Genomic DNA, 19,713 nt, shown 5'->3' with positions numbered 1-19,713 from the left:
TGAATATGTTTGCTCTCCTTCAGGCAGTGTGTTCTCGACTGTACCATCTTGTCTTCGGTAGTTTAAACATGATCTGACATCCGATGATAAATCCCCAGCATCTCTGTGGAAAACAATCTTGCCATTCCTGGTGGATTTATTCATCTTGCTGTCTTATATCCTGTCTGTAGTGTCACCTCAGGTTGACTGCACCTCCCTGTGACTGCACAGCATGCGTTTGAACATAGTGTACTTTTCATTCCAATATCCGTGAGACCTCGGGGCTGACTCTGTTACACTCTGTAACAACGGCCTTCAGTCCCACAGTGACTCAGGCTCATTCTGTAGTTTCTCTGGGATCCCACCCAGGCCTTGGTGCTTACCTCCTTCATTCTCTTGACGGACATGGACATCATTGGTTAGGCCAGTGCATATTGCCCGTCCCTAATTGCCCCTTGAGAAGGTGGGGGTGAGCTGCCTTCTTGAACCGCTGCAGTCCATGTGCTGTGGGTTGACCCACAATGCCCTTAGGGAGGGAATTCCAGGATTCTGACCCAGTGACGTTGGAGGAATGGTGATATAATTCCAAGTCAGGATGGGGAGTGGTATGGACAGGTACTTGCAGGTGGGTGCTGGTGTTCCCATGTACCTGCTGCCCTTGTCCTTCTAGATGGAAGCGGTTATCGGTGTAGAAGGTGCTGCCTGAGGATCTTTGGTAAATTGTGGAGGGACTTCAGATACGGGGAAAGGTTAGAGAAGTTGTGACTGTGCTCCAAAAATTCATGAGGGGTCTGGACAGAGGGAACAAGGAGAGGGAGAGGGAGGGGGGAGACGGAGAAGCAGAGGCTGAGGCCTGAGGGGGATTGAGCCGCGATGGAGACATGGGGAGGTTCACACAGAGAGAGAGGGTTAGGATCCAGAATCTCCTGCCTCAGGGTGTGGGGGAGACAGTGTCCATCGAAACAGGAATGGGATCAATATCTGAACAGGGAGAACGTGCAGGGTAATGGCAGGAAAATTCCACCAGCTCATTCAGAGAGCCAGTATTGACACAGTGGGCCGAATGGCCTGGTGCTGTGCTGGAACCGTTCTGCAAGATTCAGATCAATACTGAGGAAGTAGGTGACAGGAAGGTGAGGGGTCCCCACAACCACCAGAGATATAAACAGGGGGGGGGGGGGGGATAAAGACCCTCTGTGAATTGTGGAGTGACTGTCACCCCGGAGACAGAGAGAGAGAGAGAGAGAGAGAGAGAGGGAGGAAGAGGGAGGGAGAGGGAGAGAGAGAGAGAGAGAGGGAGGGAGAGAAAGAGGGGGAGGGGGAGAGAGAGAGGCAGTGGAAGGGGGCAGAGGGAGAGAGGGAGTGAGAGAGAGAGCGGGAGGGAGAGACAGAGGGGGAGGGGGAGGGAGAGGGAGAGAGGGAGTGGGAGAGAGGGGGGAGGGAGAGGGGGAGGGGGAGTGTGTGAGTGAGAGAGAGAGGGAGGGGGAGGGGGAGAGAGAGGGAGAGGGGGAGGGGGAGAGAGAGGGAGTGGGAGAGGGAGAAAGGAGTGAGAGAGAGAGGGAGGGAGGGAGGGGGTGAGAGGGAGAAGGAGAGAGAGAGATAGGGAGGGGGGAGAGAGGGAGATAGGGAGAGGGAGAAGGAGAGGGGGGGGAGAGAGAGAGAGAGGGAGAGAGAGAAAGGGAGAGGGGGAGAGAAGGGGGGGAGAGAGAGAGGGAGATGGAGGGAGAGGGGGAGAGAGAGAGAGGGAGGGAGAGAGAGATGGGGAGAGAGAGAGATGGAGAGAGAGAGAGGAGAGAGAGGGGGAGAGAGCAAAGGCCTGAGGTGAGAGTTCTGATGGAGGGACAGAGTTCTGGGCTGTACGTATTACCACGTGTTGGGGTATTGGGAATGGATTAGGTGTTGGTGTGAGGGTGCCCCTGCAGTGAGGGGAGACTCACTCAGGAATCAAGATGGTAGTTGTGTTTCTCTCTCTCCACCAGACCTGCTGAGTTTCTCCAGTACATTCTGTCTTGGTTTCGGATTTCCAGCATCTGTAGGATTTTGATCTTTTTGAACATGCTCAGATTGTTGCCCCTTTAAAAAGCCTTCCCCCTGTCTGACACCCAGCTAGGACAGAGAGTGGGAGACGCAGACAGTGAGTCAGAGAGATCTGGTGATTGTCATCTCCTGCTTTGAGTGACTGTCTCCTTACGCAGTCTGTCAGAACTGACACCATTTAACAGAAAGCATCAGAGGAGCGGTGAGGAATTAAAGGGAGGTAATGGTGCAGTGATAATGCCGTAGGGGTTAATGACCCAGAACTATAGCCTAACACAGACCAAGTCACAGATCAAATCCCACCCTGTCTGCTGGCAGAGACATAACTAGCAATTTTATAAAGTCTAGTCTAGTGGCAATCACATTAAAAACCCATCGGGTTCAGTATGTCCATCCTTACCTGGTCTGGCCTACATGTGACTCCAGACCCACAGCAACGGGAGATAATTCTGAAAAGAAGTCAGTCAGGTTTATCAAAGCGGCAGGAAGGAATGAAATTGGAAAGACCACCATCGAGTGAAGGACCAGAACATCCCCCCCCACCGGGAACAGCAGAGAGATGGCCTGAGCCAAGGAAGAATGTATTCACCCACACGGTTGTGAACCTGAGAAACTGCCTGCCCAGTCGGGGCGACCTCATTGAACAGCTTTAAGGCAAAGGTTGAGCTTTGAACAGTAAAGGAATTAAAGGTTATGGTGAGAGGGCGGGTAAGGGGAGCTGAGGCCACAACACCATCAGCCATGATCTTATTGAATGGTGGGGCAGGGTCGAAGGGCCGAATGGCCTCCTTGTGCTTCTGGTCCTTATACTCTTATGTTCTGAGAGAGGTCAGGGACTCAGTGCTGGGACTAACAGCTGATTGCAATCTCCCAGTGGGGCTGGAACCAATGAGGAATTCCTGATTTCAGGATCTCATTGATGGATCAACAGAGCAGTCTCCTTGACATATAGATGCTGCCACTGGCCCCGGGATAGTTCAGCACAGAGATACCCGTGTGGATTCAGGATGAAGAGACCTTCCCACACCCAAACTGTCACAGATCAGCCACTCGGATAAAAGCAAGAATATTCGACAGCTAGGCACAGACCCCTGGAAGGGTATTCACTGAACTCAAAGAGTCAGAGACTCATCCAGATGCACAGCACAGAGAAAGGCCTTTCTGCCCATCAAGTCCAGACCAGCTTACTGCTCTCTACTCATTTCTCCCATACTTGGCCCATTGCATTGACATGACCAGAGCCCAGCTAAACACTTCCTCAATGTTTGAGGGTTTCTGCCTCTCCCACCCTCACAGGCAGTAAATCCCACATTCCCACCACCCTCTGGGTGAACAAAAGTTTGTTCTCACATCCCCCCAAACCCTCTTGCCCCTTACTTTAAATCCACGCCCCCCGGTCACTGACCTCTCCCTCAAGGGGAAACATTCACTCTGTCTCCCCTGTCTATGTCCCTCATTATTTTATACATCTCAGGCACATCTCCACTCCTCCTCTGCTCTAAATAAAACATGATGTAGAGGTGTCGGGGTTGGACTGGGGTGGACTGGGGGTGGACTGGGGTTGGACTGCGGTGGACTGCGGTGGACTAGGGTGGACAAGCTCAGGGGTCACATGAGACCAGGCTATAGTCCAACAGGTTTATATGAAACCCTGAAGTTTCGGAGAGCTGCTCCTTCATCAGGGGAAGTGAGAGAGAAGCACAGACCTTAAAGGCAGAGAGATCAGAGGTCTGCACCAATGGAGTGAGTGAGTGTTGATAAGGTGAACAATCCCTGCAGCTGATCGAGAGTGTCAGACCGGGTGAGTAAAGTGTCAACAGCTGATTAACTAGTGAAGGGATGACCTATAATCCTAGTAATTGAGGCAGAGAGATAATTACAAAAGATTAAAAATAAGGTGGTGCTGGAGATAAATTAAACGACTGGAATAACACATGAGGTGTAAGAGTCACAGGCCGAGGGTCTAACCAAATGGTGTCTTCATGGTACAACCTCACCTTGACCTGGGGTTCATGTCACACTACGTACTGTTCTGTATCTGTAACATCTGCCTTATCATCCTTTTTTGACACCATCACCTTTGATAAATTTGTAAGTTTGTACGGTTACTCGTTACTTTGATTAGACCCTCGGCCTGTGACTCTTATACCTGACACGTTATTCCAGTCACTTAGTTTAGCTCCAGCACCACCTTATTTTTAATGTTTTGTAATGATCTCCGCCTCAACCAATCGGTTTCTCGGTCATCCCTTCTGTCATTAATCAGCTGTTGACACTTTACTCACACGGTCTGACACTCTCGATCAGCTGCAGGGATTGTTCACCTTATCAACACGACACTGACTCCATTTGCACTCCACGGTGATCTCTCTGATTATCGATGCTGTGGCTGGGATCTTCCCTCTCACCACCCGATGAAGCAGCACTGCTCCGAAAGCTTGTGACTTCAAATACACTTGTTGGTATTGTGTGACCTCTGACCCCAGGAAAACTGCTCCAGTCTGTCCACTCCATTAGCTGAAACTCTGCAGCCCAGGTGACATCCTGGTAAACTGCCCCTTAGTCCCCGGGAGATAGGGAGGACTGCCGATGCTGGAGAGTCAGAGGCAAGATGTGTGTTGCTGAAAAAGCACAGCAGCACATCAGATTCCTGATGGAGGGTCTATGCCCGAAACGTCAACTCTCCTGCTCCTTGGATGCTGCCTGACCGGCTGTGCTTTTCCAGCACCACACTTTTCAACTCTCCCTCTGACCCTCTGACAGTGTGGCGCTCCCTCAGCACTGACCCTCCGACAGGACAGCACTCCCTCAGCACTGACCCTCCGACAGTGCGGCTCTCCCTCAGCACTGACCCTCCGACAGTGCGGCTTTCCCTCAGCACTGACCCTCCGACAGTGCGGCTCTCCCTCAGCACTGACCCTCCGACGGTGCGGAACACCCTCAGCACTGACCCTTTGACAGTGTGGCACTCCCTCAGTACTGACCCTCCGACAGGACAGCACTCCCTCAGCACTGACCCTCCAACAATGCGGCACTCCCACAGCACTGATCCTCCTACAGTGCGGAACTCCCTCAGCACTGACCCTCCAACAGTGCGGCACTCCCTCAGCACTGACCCTCCGACAGTGAGGCACTCCCTCAGCACTGACCCTCCGACAGTGAGGCACTCCCTCAGCACTGACCCTCCGACAGTGCGGCACTCCCTCAGCACTGACCCTCCGACAGTGCGGCTCTCCCTCAGCACTGACCCTCCGACAGTGTGGCACTCCCTCAGCACTGACCCTCCGACAGTTTGGAACTCCCTCAGCACTGACCCTCCCACAGTGTGACACTCCCTCAGCACTGACCCTCCGACAGTACAGCACTCCCTCAGCACTGACCCTCCAACAGGACAGCACTCCCTCAGCACTGACCCTCCAACAGGACAGCACTCCCTCAGCACTGACCCTCCGACAGTGCGGCGCTCCCTCAGCACTGACCCTCCGACAGTGCGGCACTCCCACAGCACTGACCCTCCGACAGTGCGGCACTCCCTCAGCACTGACCCTCCGACAGTGCGGCACTCCCTCAGCACTGACCCTCCGACAGTGCGGCACTCCCACAGCACTGACCCTCCTACAGTGCGGCACTCCCTCAGCACTGACCCTCCGACAGTGCGGCACTCCCTCAGCACTGACCCTCCGACAGTGCGGCTCTCCCTCAGCACTGACCCTCCGACAGTGCGGAACTCCCTCCGCACTGACCCTCCCACAGTGTGGCACTCCCTCAGCACTGACCCTCCGACAGTACAGCACTCCCTCAGCACAGACCCTCCCACAGTGCAGCACTCCCTCAGCACTGACCCTCCGACAGTACAGCACTCCCTCAGCACAGACCTTCCCACAGTGCAGCACTCCCTCAGCACTGACCCTCCGACAATGCGGCACTCCCACAGCACTGACCCTCCTACAGTGCGGCGCTCCCTCAGCACTGATCCTCCGACAGTGCGGTGCTCCCTCAGCACTGACCCTCCCATAGTGCGGCACTCCCTCATCACTGACCCTCCGACAGTGCGGTACTCCCTCAGCACTAACCCTCCGACAGTACGGCACTCCCTCAGCACTGACCCTCCGACAGTGCGGCACTCCCTCAGCAGTGACCCTCCCACAGTGCGGCACTCCCTCAGCACTGACCCTCCCACAGTGTGGCACTCCCTCAGCAGTGACCCTCCCACAGTGCGGCACTCCCTCATCACTGACCCTCCCACAGTGCGGCACTCCCTCAGCACTGATCCTCCCACAGTGCGCCACTCCCTCAGCACTGACCCTCCCACAGTGCGGCACTCCCTCAGCACTGACCCTCCGACAGTGCGGCACTCCCTCAGCACTAACCCTCCGACAGTACGGCACTCCCTCAGCACTGACCCTCCGACAGTGCGGCTCTCCCTCCGCACTGAGGCACTCCCTCCGCACTGACCCTCCGACAGTGCGGCACTCCCTCAGCACAGACCCTCCCACAGTGCAGCACTCCCTCAGCACTGACCCTCTGACAGTGCGGCACTCCCTCAGCACTGACCCTCTGACAGTGTGACACTCCCTCAGCACTGACACTCCGACAGTGCGGCACTCCCTCAGCACTGACCCTCCGACAGTGCGGCACTCCCTCAGCACTGACCCTCTGACAGTGCGGCACTCCCTCAGCACTGACCCTCTGACAGTGTGACACTCCCTCAGCACTGATCCTCCGACAGAGCTCACTCCCTCAGCACTGACCCTCCGACAGTGCGGCACTCCCTCAGCACTGACCCTCTGACAGTGTGACACTCCCTCAGCACTGACCCTCCGACAGTGCGGCACTCCCTCAGCACTGACCCTCTGACAGTGTGACACTCCCTCAGCACTGACCCTCCGACAGTGCGGCACTCCCTCAGCACTGACCCTCCGACAGTGCGGCACACACTCAGCACTGACCCTCCGACAGTGCGGCACTCCCTCAGCACTGACCCTCCCATAGTGCGGGACTCCCTCATCACTGACCCTCCGACAGTGCGGCACTCCCTCAGCACTAACCCTCCGACAGTACGGCACTCCCTCAGCACTGACCCTCCGACAGTGCGGCACTCCCTCAGCAGTGACCCTCCCACAGTGCGGCACTCCCTCAGCACTGACCCGCCCACAGTGCGGCACTCCCTCATCACTGACCCTCCGACAGTGCGGCACTCCCTCAGCACTGACCCTCCGACAGTACGGCACTCCCTCAGCACTGACCCTCCGACAGTGCGGCGCTCCCTCAGCACTGACCCTCCCACAGTGCGGCACTCCCTCAGCACTGACCCTCCGACAGTGCGGCGCTCCCTCAGCACTGACCCTCCGACAGTGCGGCGCTCCCTCAGCACTGACCCTCCCATAGTGCGGCACTCCCTCATCACTGACCCTCCGACAGTGCGGCACTCCCTCAGCACTAACCCTCCGACAGTACGGCACTCCCTCAGCACTGACCCTCCCACAGTGCGGCTCTCCCTCAGCAGTGACCCTCCCACAGTGCGGCACTCCCTCAGCACTGACCCTCCCACAGTGCGGCACTCCCTCAGCAGTGACCCTCCCACAGTGCGGCACTCCCTCAGCACTGACCCTCCCACAGTGCGGCACTCCCTCAGCACTGACCCTCCCACAGTGCGGCACTCCCTCAGCACTGACCCTCCGACAGTGCGGCACTCCCTCAGCACTGACCCTCCCACAGTGCGGCACTCCCTCAGCACTGACCCTCCGACAGTGCAGCGCTCCCTCAGCACTGACCCTCAGACAGTGCGGCGCTCCCTCAGCACTGACCCTCCCATAGTGCGGCACTCCCTCATCACTGACCCTCCGACAGTGCGGCACTCCCTCAGCACTAACCCTCCGACAGTGCGGCACTCCCTCAGCACTGACCCTCCGACAGTGCGGCTCTCCCTCAGCACTGACCCTCCGACAGTGTGACACTCCCTCAGCACTGACCCTCCGACAGTTTGGAACTCCCTCAGCACTGACCCTCCCACAGTGTGACACTCCCTCAGCACAGACCCTCCCACAGTACAGCACTCCCTCAGCACTGACCCTCCAACAGGACAGCACTCCCTCAGCACTGACCCTCCAACAGGACAGCACTCCCTCAGCACTGACCCTCCGACAGTGCGGCGCTCCCTCAGCACTGACCCTCCGACAGTGCGGCACTCCCACAGCACTGACCCTCCTACAGTGCGGCACTCCCTCAGCACTGACCCTCCGACAGTGCGGCACTCCCACAGCACTGACCCTCCTACAGTGCGGCACTCCCTCAGCACTGACCCTCCGACAGTGCGGCACTCCCTCAGCACTGACCCTCCGACAGTGCGGCTCTCCCTCAGCACTGACCCTCCGACAGTGCGGAACTCCCTCCGCACTGACCCTCCCACAGTGTGGCACTCCCTCAGCACTGACCCTCCGACAGTACAGCACTCCCTCAGCACAGACCCTCCCACAGTGCAGCACTCCCTCAGCACTGACCCTCCGACAGTACAGCACTCCCTCAGCACAGACCTTCCCACAGTGCAGCACTCCCTCAGCACTGACCCTCCGACAATGCGGCACTCCCACAGCACTGACCCTCCTACAGTGCGGCGCTCCCTCAGCACTGATCCTCCGACAGTGCGGTGCTCCCTCAGCACTGACCCTCCCATAGTGCGGCACTCCCTCATCACTGACCCTCCGACAGTGCGGCACTCCCTCAGCACTAACCCTCCGACAGTACGGCACTCCCTCAGCACTGACCCTCCGACAGTGCGGCACTCCCTCAGCAGTGACCCTCCCACAGTGCGGCACTCCCTCAGCACTGACCCTCCCACAGTGTGGCACTCCCTCAGCACTGACCCTCCCACAGTGCGGCACTCCCTCATCACTGACCCTCCCACAGTGCGGCACTCCCTCAGCACTGATCCTCCCACAGTGCGCCACTCCCTCAGCACTGACCCTCCCACAGTGCGCCACTCCCTCAGCACTGACCCTCCCACAGTGCGGCACTCCCTCAGCACTAACCCTCCGACAGTACGGCACTCCCTCAGCACTGACCCTCCGACAGTGCGGCTCTCCCTCAGCACTGACCCTCCGACAGTGCGGCACTCCCTCCGCACTGACCCTCCGACAGTGCGGCACTCCCTCAGCACAGACCCTCCCACAGTGCAGCACTCCCTCAGCACTGACCCTCTGACAGTGCGGCACTCCCTCAGCACTGACCCTCTGACAGTGTGACACTCCCTCAGCACTGACCCTCCGACAGTGCGGCACTCCCTCAGCACTGACCCTCCGACAGTGCGGCACTCCCTCAGCACTGACCCTCTGACAGTGCGGCACTCCCTCAGCACTGACCCTCTGACAGTGTGACACTCCCTCAGCACTGACCCTCCGACAGTGCGGCACTCCCTCAGCACTGACCCTCTGACAGTGCGGCACTCCCTCAGCACTGACCCTCTGACAGTGTGACACTCCCTCAGCACTGATCCTCCGACAGAGCTCACTCCCTCAGCACTGACCCTCCGACAGTGCGGCACTCCCTCAGCACTGACCCTCTGACAGTGTGACACTCCCTCAGCACTGACCCTCCGACAGTGCGGCACTCCCTCAGCACTGACCCTCTGACAGTGTGACACTCCCTCAGCACTGACCCTCCGACAGTGCGGCACTCCCTCAGCACTGACCCTCCGACAGTGCGGCACACCCTCAGCACTGACCCTCCGACAGTGCGGCACTCCCTCAGCACTGACCCTCCGACAGTGCGGCACTCCCTCAGCACTGACCCTCCGACAGTGCGGCACTCCCTCAGCACTGACCCTCCTACAGTGCGGCGCTCCCTCAGCACTGATCCTCCGACAGTGCGGTGCTCCCTCAGCACTGACCCTCCCATAGTGCGGCACTCCCTCATCACTGACCCTCCGACAGTGCGGCACTCCCTCAGCACTGACCCGCCGACAGTGCGGCGCTCCCTCAGCACTGACCCTCCGACAGTGCGGCACTCCCTCAGCACTGACCCTCCGACAGTGCGGCACTCCCTCAGCACTGACCCTCCGACAGTGCGGCACACCCTCATCACTGACCCTCCGACAGTGCGGCACTCCCTCATCACTGACCCTCCGACAGTGCGGCACTCCCTCAGCACTAACCCTCCGACAGTACGGCACTCCCTCAGCACTGACCCTCCGACAGTGCGGCACTCCCTCAGCAGTGACCCTCCCACAGTGCGGCACTCCCTCAGCACTGACCCTCCCACAGTGCGGCACTCCCTCAGCACTAACCCTCCGACAGTGCGGCACTCCCTCAGCACTAACCCTCCGACAGTACGGCACTCCCTCAGCACTGACCCTCCCACAGTGCGGCTCTCCCTCAGCAGTGACCCTCCCACAGTGCGGCACTCCCTCAGCACTGACCCTCCCACAGTGCGGCACTCCCTCAGCAGTGACCCTCCCACAGTGCGGCACTCCCTCAGCACTGACCCTCCCACAGTGCGGCACTCCCTCAGCACTGACCCTCCCACAGTGCGGCACTCCCTCAGCACTGACCCTCCGACAGTGCGGCACTCCCTCAGCACTGACCCTCCCACAGTGCGGCACTCCCTCAGCACTGACCCTCCGACAGTGCGGCGCTCCCTCAGCACTGACCCTCCGACAGTGCGGCGCTCCCTCAGCACTGACCCTCCCATAGTGCGGCACTCCCTCATCACTGACCCTCCGACAGTGCGGCACTCCCTCAGCACTAACCCTCCGACAGTACGGCACTCCCTCAGCACTGACCCTCCGACAGTACGGCACTCCCTCAGCACTGACCCTCCCACAGTGCGGCTCTCCCTCAGCAGTGACCCTCCCACAGTGCGGCACTCCCTCAGCACTGACCCTCCCACAGTGCGGCACTCCCTCAGCAGTGACCCTCCCACAGTGCGCCACTCCCTCAGCACTGACCCTCCCACAGTGCGGCACTCCCTCAGCACAGACCCTCCCACAGTGCGGCACTCCCTCAGCACTGACCCTCCGACAGTGCGGCACTCCCTCAGCACTGACCCTCCGACAGTGCGGCACTCCCTCAGCACTGACCCTCCCACAGTGCGGCACTCCCTCAGCACTGACCCTCCGACAGTGCGGCACTCCTTCAGCACTGACCCTCCGACAGTGCGGCACTCCCTCAGCACTGACCCTCCTATAGTGCGGCACTCCCTCATCACTGACCCTCCGACAGTGCGGCACTCCCTCAGCACTGACCCTCCGACAGTACGGCACTCCCTCAGCACTGACCCTCCGACAGTGCGGCACTCCCTCAGCACTGACCCTCCGACAGTGCGGCACACCCTCATCACTGACCCTCCCACAGTGCGGCACTCCCTCATCACTGACCCTCCGACAGTGCGGCACTTCCTCAGCACTGACCCTCCGACAGTGCGGCACTCCCTCAGCACTGACCCTCCGACAGTGCGGCACTCCCTCAGCACTGACCCTCCCACAGTGCGGCGCTCCATCAGCACTGACCCTCCGACAGTGCGGCACTCCCTCAGCTCTGACCGTCCCACAGTGCAGCACTCTCTCAGCACTGACCCTTCGACAGTGCGGCACTCCCTCAGCACTGACCCTCCGACAGTGTCCACTCCCTCAGCACTGACCCTCCGACAGTGCGGCACTCCCTCAGCACTGACCCTCCGACAGTGTCCACTCCCTCAGCACTGACCCTCCGACAGTGCGGCACTCCCTCAGCACTGACCATTCGACAGTACGGCACTCCCTCATCACTGACCCTCCCACAGTGCGGCACTCCCTCAGCACTGACCCTCCCACAGTGCGGCACTCCCTCAGCACTGATCCTCCCACAGTGCGACACTCCCTCAGCACTGACCCTCCGACAGTGCGGCACTCCCTCAGCACTGTCCCTCTGACCGTGCGGCACTCCCTCAGCACTGGGCCTCCGACAGTGCGGCGGTGCCTCAGCACTGACTCTCTCACAGTGCAGCACTCCCTCAGCACTGACCCTCTGACAGTGTGGCACACCCTCAGCTCTGACCCTCCCACAGTGCGGCGCTCCCTCATTACTGACCCTCCGACAGTGCAGCACTCCCTCAGTACTGACCCTCTGACAGTGCGGCACTCCCTCAGCACTGACTCTCTGACAGTGTGGCACTCCCTCAGCACTGACCCTCTGACAGTGCAGCACTCCCTGAGCACTGATCCACCGACAGTGCGGCACACCCTCAGCTCTGACCCTCCCACAGTGTAGCACCCCCTCAGCACTGACCCTCCGACAGTGCAGCACTCCCTCAGCACTGACCCTCCGACAGTGCCCACTCCCTCAGCACTGACCCTCCGACAGTGCCCACTCCCTCAGCACTGACCCTCTGACAGTGTGGCACACCCTCAGCACTGACCCTCTGACAGGGCCCAGTCCCTCAGCACTGACCCTATGACAGGGTCGGTGAACTGAACCCTGTGACACCGCTCTCGTTGCCCTGCCAGAAAGAGACAGTTTTACCCCAACGTTGCTCTCTAATGTTTGCCCAATCTGGATCAGATGAGCCAATAGGCTGAGAGGTGGCAGATAAATTCAGATAAATGCGAGGTGCTGCATTTTGGGAAAGCAAATCTTAGCAGGACTTATACACTTAATTGTAAGGTCCTAGGGAGTGTTGCTGAACAAAGAGACCTTGGTGTACAGGTTCATAGCTCCTTGAAAGTGGAGTCACAGGTAGATAGGATAGTGAAGGCGGCGTTTGGTATGCTTTCCTTTATTGGTCAGAGTGTTGAGTACAGGAGAAAGTGAGGTCTGCAGATGCTGGAGATCAGAGCTGGAAATGTGTTGCTGGAAAAGCGCAGCAGGTCAGGCAGCATCCAGGGAACAGGAGAATCGACGTTTCGGGCATAAGCCCTTCTTCAGGAATGGGGAAAGTTTGTCCAGCAGGCTAAGATAAAAGGTAGGGAGGTGGGACTTGGGAGAGGGGCGTCGGAAACGTGATAGGTGGAAAGAGGTCAAGGTGAGGGTGATAGGTCAGACTGGGGTGGGGGCGGAGAGGTCGGGAAGAAGATCTCAGGTTAGGAAGGCGCCTTCCTAACCTGAGATCTTCTTCCCGACCTCTCCGCCCCCACCCCAGTCTGACCTATCACCCTCACCTTGACCTCTTTCCACCTATCACATTTCCGACACCCCTCCCCCAAGTCCCTCCTCCCTACTTTTCATCTTAGCCTGCTGGACAAACTTTCCCCATTCCTGAAGAAGGGCTTATGCCCGAAACGTCGATTCTCCTGTTCCCTGGATGCTGCCTGACCTGCTGCGCTTTTCCAGTGTTGAGTACAGGAGTTGGGAGGTCATGTTGCGGCTGTACAGGACATTGGTCAGGCCACTGTTGGAATATTGTGTGCAGTTCTGGTCTCCTTCCTAGCGGAGTGATGTTGTGAAACTTGAAAGGGTTCAGAAAAGATTTACAAGGATGTTGCCAGGGTTGGAGGATTTGAGCTACAGGGAGAGGCTGAATAGGCTGGGGCTGTTTTCCCTGGAGCATCAGAGGCTGAGGGGTGACTATGGAGGTTTATAAAATCATGAGGGGCATGGATAGGGTAAATAGACAAAGTCTTTTGCCCAGGGTAAGGGAGTCCAAATCTAGAGGCATCAGTTTAAGATGAGAGGGGAAAGATATAAAAGGGACCTAAGGGACAACTTTTCCATACAGAGGGTGGTATGTGTATGGAATGAGCTGCCAGAGGAAGTGGTGGAGGCTGGTACAATTACAACATTTAAGATACCTGGTCAGCACGGACAACTTGGACTGAAGGGTCTGTCCATGCTGTACAGCTCCATGACTCTGTGACCTCTGTGGGGGGGAGATGGGGTGGTATTTGTTGCCTACCTCTGGTCTGCCTCCAATGCCTGTACATCTTTCCTTGGTTAAAGGGCCCAAAAGTGTTCCCAATATTCCAGCTGTGGTCTGACCAGTGCTTGAATAGGTTTTGCCAACATTCCATCCCATCGGATAAACCCAACGACCAGGGAGTTCAAAACCAGGAGCATAGTCTGGGAATACAGGGTGGGCCATTTCAGACTGAGATGGGGAAGAAGGTCTTCATCCAGAGAGTAGGGAGCCTGTGGAACTCTCTGCCACAGGAAGTGGTTGAGGCTGAAACACATTGAATGGTCTTGAGAAGGAGTTTGATATCGGTCCAGGGCAAAAGTGAGGATTGCAGACGCTGGAGATCAGAGTCTAGGTTAGATTGGTTGGTGCTGGAAAAGCACAGCAGGTCAGGCAGCATCCGAGGAACAGGAAAATCGACGTTTCGGGCAAAATCCCTTCATCAGGAATGTGTTCTAGGGACTAAAGGGATCAAACAGGAGAAAGCAGGAACAGGATACTCAGTTGGATGATCATACTGAGTGGTGGGGCATACTTGAAGGGCTGAATGGTCTCCTCCTGCCCCTATGTTCTTTGTTTGCCCTCCCTATTCCCGATGATCTTGGACACTAGTTTTAATGATACCTGGACGAGGATTCCCAAATCCTTCAGTGCTGTGGGAGTCTGCAGTCTCTCTCCCTAACAACGATAATCAGTCCTGAAGGAGTCAGCAAGGGGTAAAGGTGGAAGAAACTCTCAGTAAACCACACCAGGGGGTAAGGTCAGGGGCAACTAGGGTGCAAAACAGCATCAGAGAGGGCGGGAGAACAAAAAGCAAGGGATAGAAATAACAGAAGTCAAAAGGGGCAAGAGAGATGGGAGGGCAATAAGAGAGGGCAGAAGGGCAGTGAGATTCTGTGATGGTGAGGTCTTTCTGTTGAGTCACTTTATCATCCCTTGGTTCCAGGATTTCTCCTCAATGTGAGCCGGTTTGTGGAGTGTTTCCCAAAGCTGGTTACTGGGGGTGGGGTGGGGGGGAGATGGGGTGGTATTTGTTGCCTACAGAGGGGTAACTGAACTGCCCCTCCCTCACACCTGATGCCTGGAGTGTGAGGGAGAGCGGAGATTGAACATTGCTGATTCAGCAGACACACCGCTCTCGCTGTGCAACAGCAGAGTGACAAACCCCCAGTCTGAAACCCTCAACCCCCTCCCTCTGTCTCTCTCTCTCTCTGCCTCTCAGTCTTTCTCCCCCTTTTTTTAGATTCCCTATCGTCATGTGGAAACAGGCCCTTCGGCCCAACAAGTCCACACCGACCCTCTGAAGTGTAACCCACCCAGACCCATTTCCCTCTGACTAATGCACCTAACAATTTCCCATCGCCAGTTCACCCTGACCCTGCACATCTTTGGATTGTGGGAGGAAACCGGAGCACCCGGAGGAAACCCACGCAGACACGGGGAGAATGTGCAAACTCCACACAGTCAGTCACCCGAGGCTGGGATCGAACCTGGGATCCTGGCGCTGTGAGGCAGCAGTGCTAATTTCTCTGTCTCTCTCTCTCTCTCTCTCTCTGTCTCTTACTAAATCTGTCTCTATCTCTCTGACTTTCTCTGTCTTTCTGTCTCTCTACCGCTCCCTCTCTAGCTCTCTCTGTCACTCTATCTGTCTTCCTCTCTCTCTCTATCCCTCTGTTTGCCTGTCTCTCTGCATCTCTCTCTGTCTCTGTGTCTGTCTCTCTGTCTCTTTCTCTTTCACTGTCTCTCTTTCTGTCTCTCTCTGTCTGTCTGTCTATCTCTCTGTCTCTCTCTCTCTCAATGTCTCTGTCTATCTCTCTCTGTCTCTGTCTCTCTCTCTCTCTCTCTCTCTCACTGTATCTGTCTCTCTGTCTCTGTCTCTCACTCTCTCAATGTCTCTGTCTATCTCTCTCTGTCTCTGTCTCTCTCTCTCTCTCTCACTGTATCTGTCTCTCTGTCTCTGTCTCTCTCTCTCTCTCTCACTGTATCTGTCTCTCTGTCTCTGTCTCTCTCTCTCTCCCCTGTCTCTCTCCATTATCCAGTGAGTAACGCACTCAGGATGGTGCAGGGTGTTACACTGCCACTTCACTGTCAGGGGAACACAATATTAAAACGTTCCGTGGACTCTCTGTGAGAGAAGAATGGAGTTTCTCCAGGTTTTCTGGTCAAGATTTCCAGTAAATTAGGTTCAGGAGTTGGGGATGTGACAGATCGGGGAACGTGGTAAACGTTGAGGAGGATAGTAACAGATTCCATCAGCATTGAGACCCACTGCTGAGAGGGACTGGGACGTGGCAAGTGTAATGTCATTCAGAAAAGTGATGCATTATCATTCTTTTGGGGGGGGGGGGGTTAAAATGAAACAGGAGAAACTCAAGGTCACAATTGTAAGGGGTGGGGGGGGGGGAGGAGGTGAATGTGGTGACATTACACTCAGTCACAGTGTGGTTAGAGGGGCTGTGTGGGGCCGGGCCACAGCAGGCTGTTGTGATCAGGAATTCACTCTCTGGAATGACAGTGGAAACAGTGACAGAACGGTTCCAGCACAGCACCAGGCCATTCGGCCCACTGTGCCGATACTGGCTCTCTGAATGAGCCGGTGGAATTCTCCCGCCCTGTAACCCTGTATGTTCTCTCTGTTCAGATATTGATCCCATTCCTGTATGAAAGCCTCAATGGACACTGTATCCCCACACACCCTGAGGCAGGAGATTCTGGATCCTAAATCCTTCCCTCTGTGTGAACCTCCCCGTGTCTCCATCGCTGCTTTCATCAATCCCCCTCAACCCTCAGCCTCTACTTCTCCATCTCCCTCCAGACCCCTCATGAATCTGAAAACCTCGATCAAATCTCCCCTCAACCTTCTCCCCTCCGAGGAGACAATCCCAGCATCTTTCCACTGTTATTGGGACTGAAGGGTCTCATCCCGGGATCTGTACATGCTCCTCCAGCTGAGGTCGAACAGGGGGCTTGTACAAGTTCACTATCACCTCCTCGCTCGTGTACTCTATTTCCCTATTAATAAAGCCGAGGACACTGCCTGCTGTACTAGTCACGCTCTCCTCCTGTCCTGCCGCCTTCAACAGCAACTTTCAAAAAGAAATTAAAAGAGGAATATTTTGTTGGCTGCTGTGGGATGTGGAACAGTGGGCTAGCATTAACTGGGTCGATCTTTCAGAAGGTCAGTCTGGGCACAATGGCCTCCATCCATCATTGTATGACCATTAAAGACATTGCTGTCTGTGGGAGCATACTGTCTACAAATTGACTACTGCACTTCCTTGGCTGTGGAAAACCTCAGGATGTGCGAGGTGCTTTTACATTCACGCCCTCTGTCTTTGCTGGAATATGTTTGTGGTTAAATAGTGGGTTTTTTTGTCGAAATATTTTGTCAGTGTGTCTCACTCTGTCTGATTGCCTTGACGGGGGCAATGTGAAGGAATGTGGGGGTAAGAGAGCTGTGCCCTCCTTTGGGCAGGGAGTCAGGGTGGGGAGGGGGGAGTGGACCCTGCCTTTGGGGGAGATCAAAACTTCGAATCGAAAACAGACCCTGCAGGTGCCACTGGATCAACCCCTCAGTTAATCGGCCAATTCTCACTGAGACACAATTGTTGGGAAAACATTCAGAATAAATGAGGACTTCAAGAGGCTCCTGAGGGAATCAAAAGGGCATTGTTGGGAAATACCTGGGAGTGGGGGTGTGGGGGTGGGGTGGGGGTGTGGGGTGGGGTGGGGGTGTGGGGTGGGGTGGGGGTGTGGGGGTGGGGTGGGGGTGTGGGGGTGGGGTGGGGGTGTGGGGTGGGGTGGGGGTGTGGGGGTGGGGTGGGGGTGTGGGGTGGGGTGGGGGTGTGGGGGTGGGGTGGGGTTACTAAAGGAGCAGTGGGTTCGCTGTGGGGGGAGGGGGGCATGAAAGAGAGGAGTACAGTCTATTCCAAAAGCCCTGGTTCCAATTCCTTACCTTCTCCCATTTACTGGTTCAGTCTGTCCTTTTCTCTATCACTGACTCCATCTCTCTCTCCCTCACGCTCCTTCTGGAAGTCTGTATTTTATGATGTTCTCTCCCTCTTTGTACCTCTCAATCCGGGGAGAAATTATTTGCCTCAAATCCCATTCAGAGCAGGATTAAAAAAAATCTCTCTCCTTCCCTCTATCTCCCTGTCGCTCTGTCTCTGTCTCCTTCACTCCATCTCTCCCACCCTCCCTCTGCCTCATCTCTGTGTCCTTCCCTCTCTCCCTCCATCTCTCCTTCCCTCTGTCTCCTTCTCCCTCCAACCCTCCCCTCCATCTCTCCCTCCCTCTGTCTCCTTCCCTCCCTCCCTCCCTCTCTCCCTTTTTCTGTCTCCCTCCCTCCCTCTCTCCCTCTGTCACCTTCTCCCTCCATCCCTCCCCTCCATCTCTCCTTCCCTCTGTCTCCTCTCTCCCTCCTTCTCCCTCCCTCCCCTCCATCTCTCCCTTTTTCTGTCTCCCTCCCTCCCTCCATCCCTCTCTCCCTCCCTCCCTCTCTCCCTTTTTCTGTCTCCCTCCCTCCCTCTCTCCCTCTGTCTCCTTCTCCCTCCATCCCTCCCCTCCATCTCTCCTTCCCTCTGTCTCCTCTCTCCCTCCTTCTCCCTCCCTCCCCTCCATCTCTCCCTTTTTCTGTCTCCCTCCCTCTCTCCCTCTGTCTCCTTCTCCCTCCATCCCTCCCCTCCATCTCTCCTTCCCTCTGTCTCCTCTCTCCCTCCTTCTCCCTCCCTCCCCTCCATCTCTCCTTTTTTCTGTCTCCCTCCCTCCCTCCATCCCTCCCTCCCTCCCTCCCTCTCCCTCTCTGTCAGCAGCTTCCACACTCACCCTTTCTCCCGGTGAGGACAGCTCTCCCTGTTCCCGTTTCCCCGCACGATCCGTTCAGGAATCCGCTCTCGCTCTGGTTCAGACATTCCAGCTGCGGCCACAGGCTCCTGTTCCCGTCCATCCTCCCGGCTCCCGGCTCCCGGCTCCGGGCGGAGAGGCAGAGTGAGGGAGGGAGTGTGACAGAGACACGGGGGAGAGATGGAGAGAGGGAGGGGGAGGAGAGAGGGAGGGAGAGAGAATCTCAAACAAAAACAGAAATCGCTGGAGAAGCTCAGCAGGTCTGGCCGCATCTGTGGAGAGAGAGATCAGAGCAAACATTTCAGGTCCAGGGACCCTTCCCCAGAACTGACTGGTTCCCTCCCTCTCTCCTCCCTTTCTCCTCCCTCTCTCCGATCTGCGTATGGGACAGATTCTCAGAGTCAGACCATTCAACCCATTGAGAGTGTGCTAGCTCTCTCCAGGTGGTCCCTCTCTCCTGTTTTGTAGCTGATTCCTTTCCCAGTTTGTCGTTTTCGGAAGTTCCCACTGCCCAGTCAGGCAGCAGTATCTTTTAATAAAAATATTCTCTTCATCCCAGGAGCCCCCCTCTGGCTATTTTAGTGAGGCCCCTGAATCTGTGAGTCTCCCCTGATGACTGACCCTGACCCTCCTGTCCCCTCCTTGCTCTAAACCCCTCCTGACCCTCAACCTCACAGTTCAAGGACAGACCAACCCTCTCTGTTCTAATGTGAACCGTGCCAACTTCCCCAGTCTGTCCAAACTCTCCCCGCCACCCCCCTCCCTCCCCCCCCCCCCCCATCCCTGCTCCCATTCCGAGAAATCTCCTTTCCCAAGCCGTTCCCCCACTTTCTAAAGTGCCATGTCCCCCCATGAGAAACAGTGGTCTACTGAAACTCTGCCGGGGCTCTGATGAATTATCGGACAAGATTCATGAACCTTCCAATGTCTGTGTCCTGACACAGACCCCACCCCAAGCTGGTGCAGTCTCTAACACTGTTCCCTTGACATCAT

The 19,713-nt window shown here is 56.8% G+C and overlaps 1 protein-coding gene across 3 annotated transcripts in view; it reads right to left on the bottom strand.

Annotated features, from left to right (window-relative positions):
• The window catches only part of LOC122546929 (cholecystokinin receptor-like), an 87,412-nt gene extending 68,393 nt beyond the window's left edge, over positions 1 to 19,019 (bottom strand). The window contains exon 1 of one of the 3 annotated variants that reach the window (XM_087987817.1): positions 18,703 to 19,019. In XM_087987817.1, coding sequence (XP_087843943.1) covers positions 18,703 to 18,823 — 121 coding nt within the window. In that variant the 5' untranslated portion in view covers positions 18,824 to 19,019. Of the gene's footprint in view, positions 1 to 17,833; positions 17,996 to 18,702 lie in introns of those variants that run through there. The other 2 variants (XM_087987815.1, XM_087987816.1) reach the window with 2 other exon arrangements.
• Between the last annotated feature and the right edge of the window lie 694 nt (positions 19,020 to 19,713).

This window comes from Chiloscyllium plagiosum, unplaced genomic scaffold (genome assembly GCF_037043375.1).
Source record: "Chiloscyllium plagiosum isolate Xiang-an unplaced genomic scaffold, Cpla_swu_hap1 HiC_scaffold_6, whole genome shotgun sequence".
NCBI classification, from domain to species: Eukaryota; Metazoa; Chordata; class Chondrichthyes; order Orectolobiformes; family Hemiscylliidae; genus Chiloscyllium; species Chiloscyllium plagiosum.
This window is presented reverse-complemented; position numbering and strand designations above follow the sequence as displayed.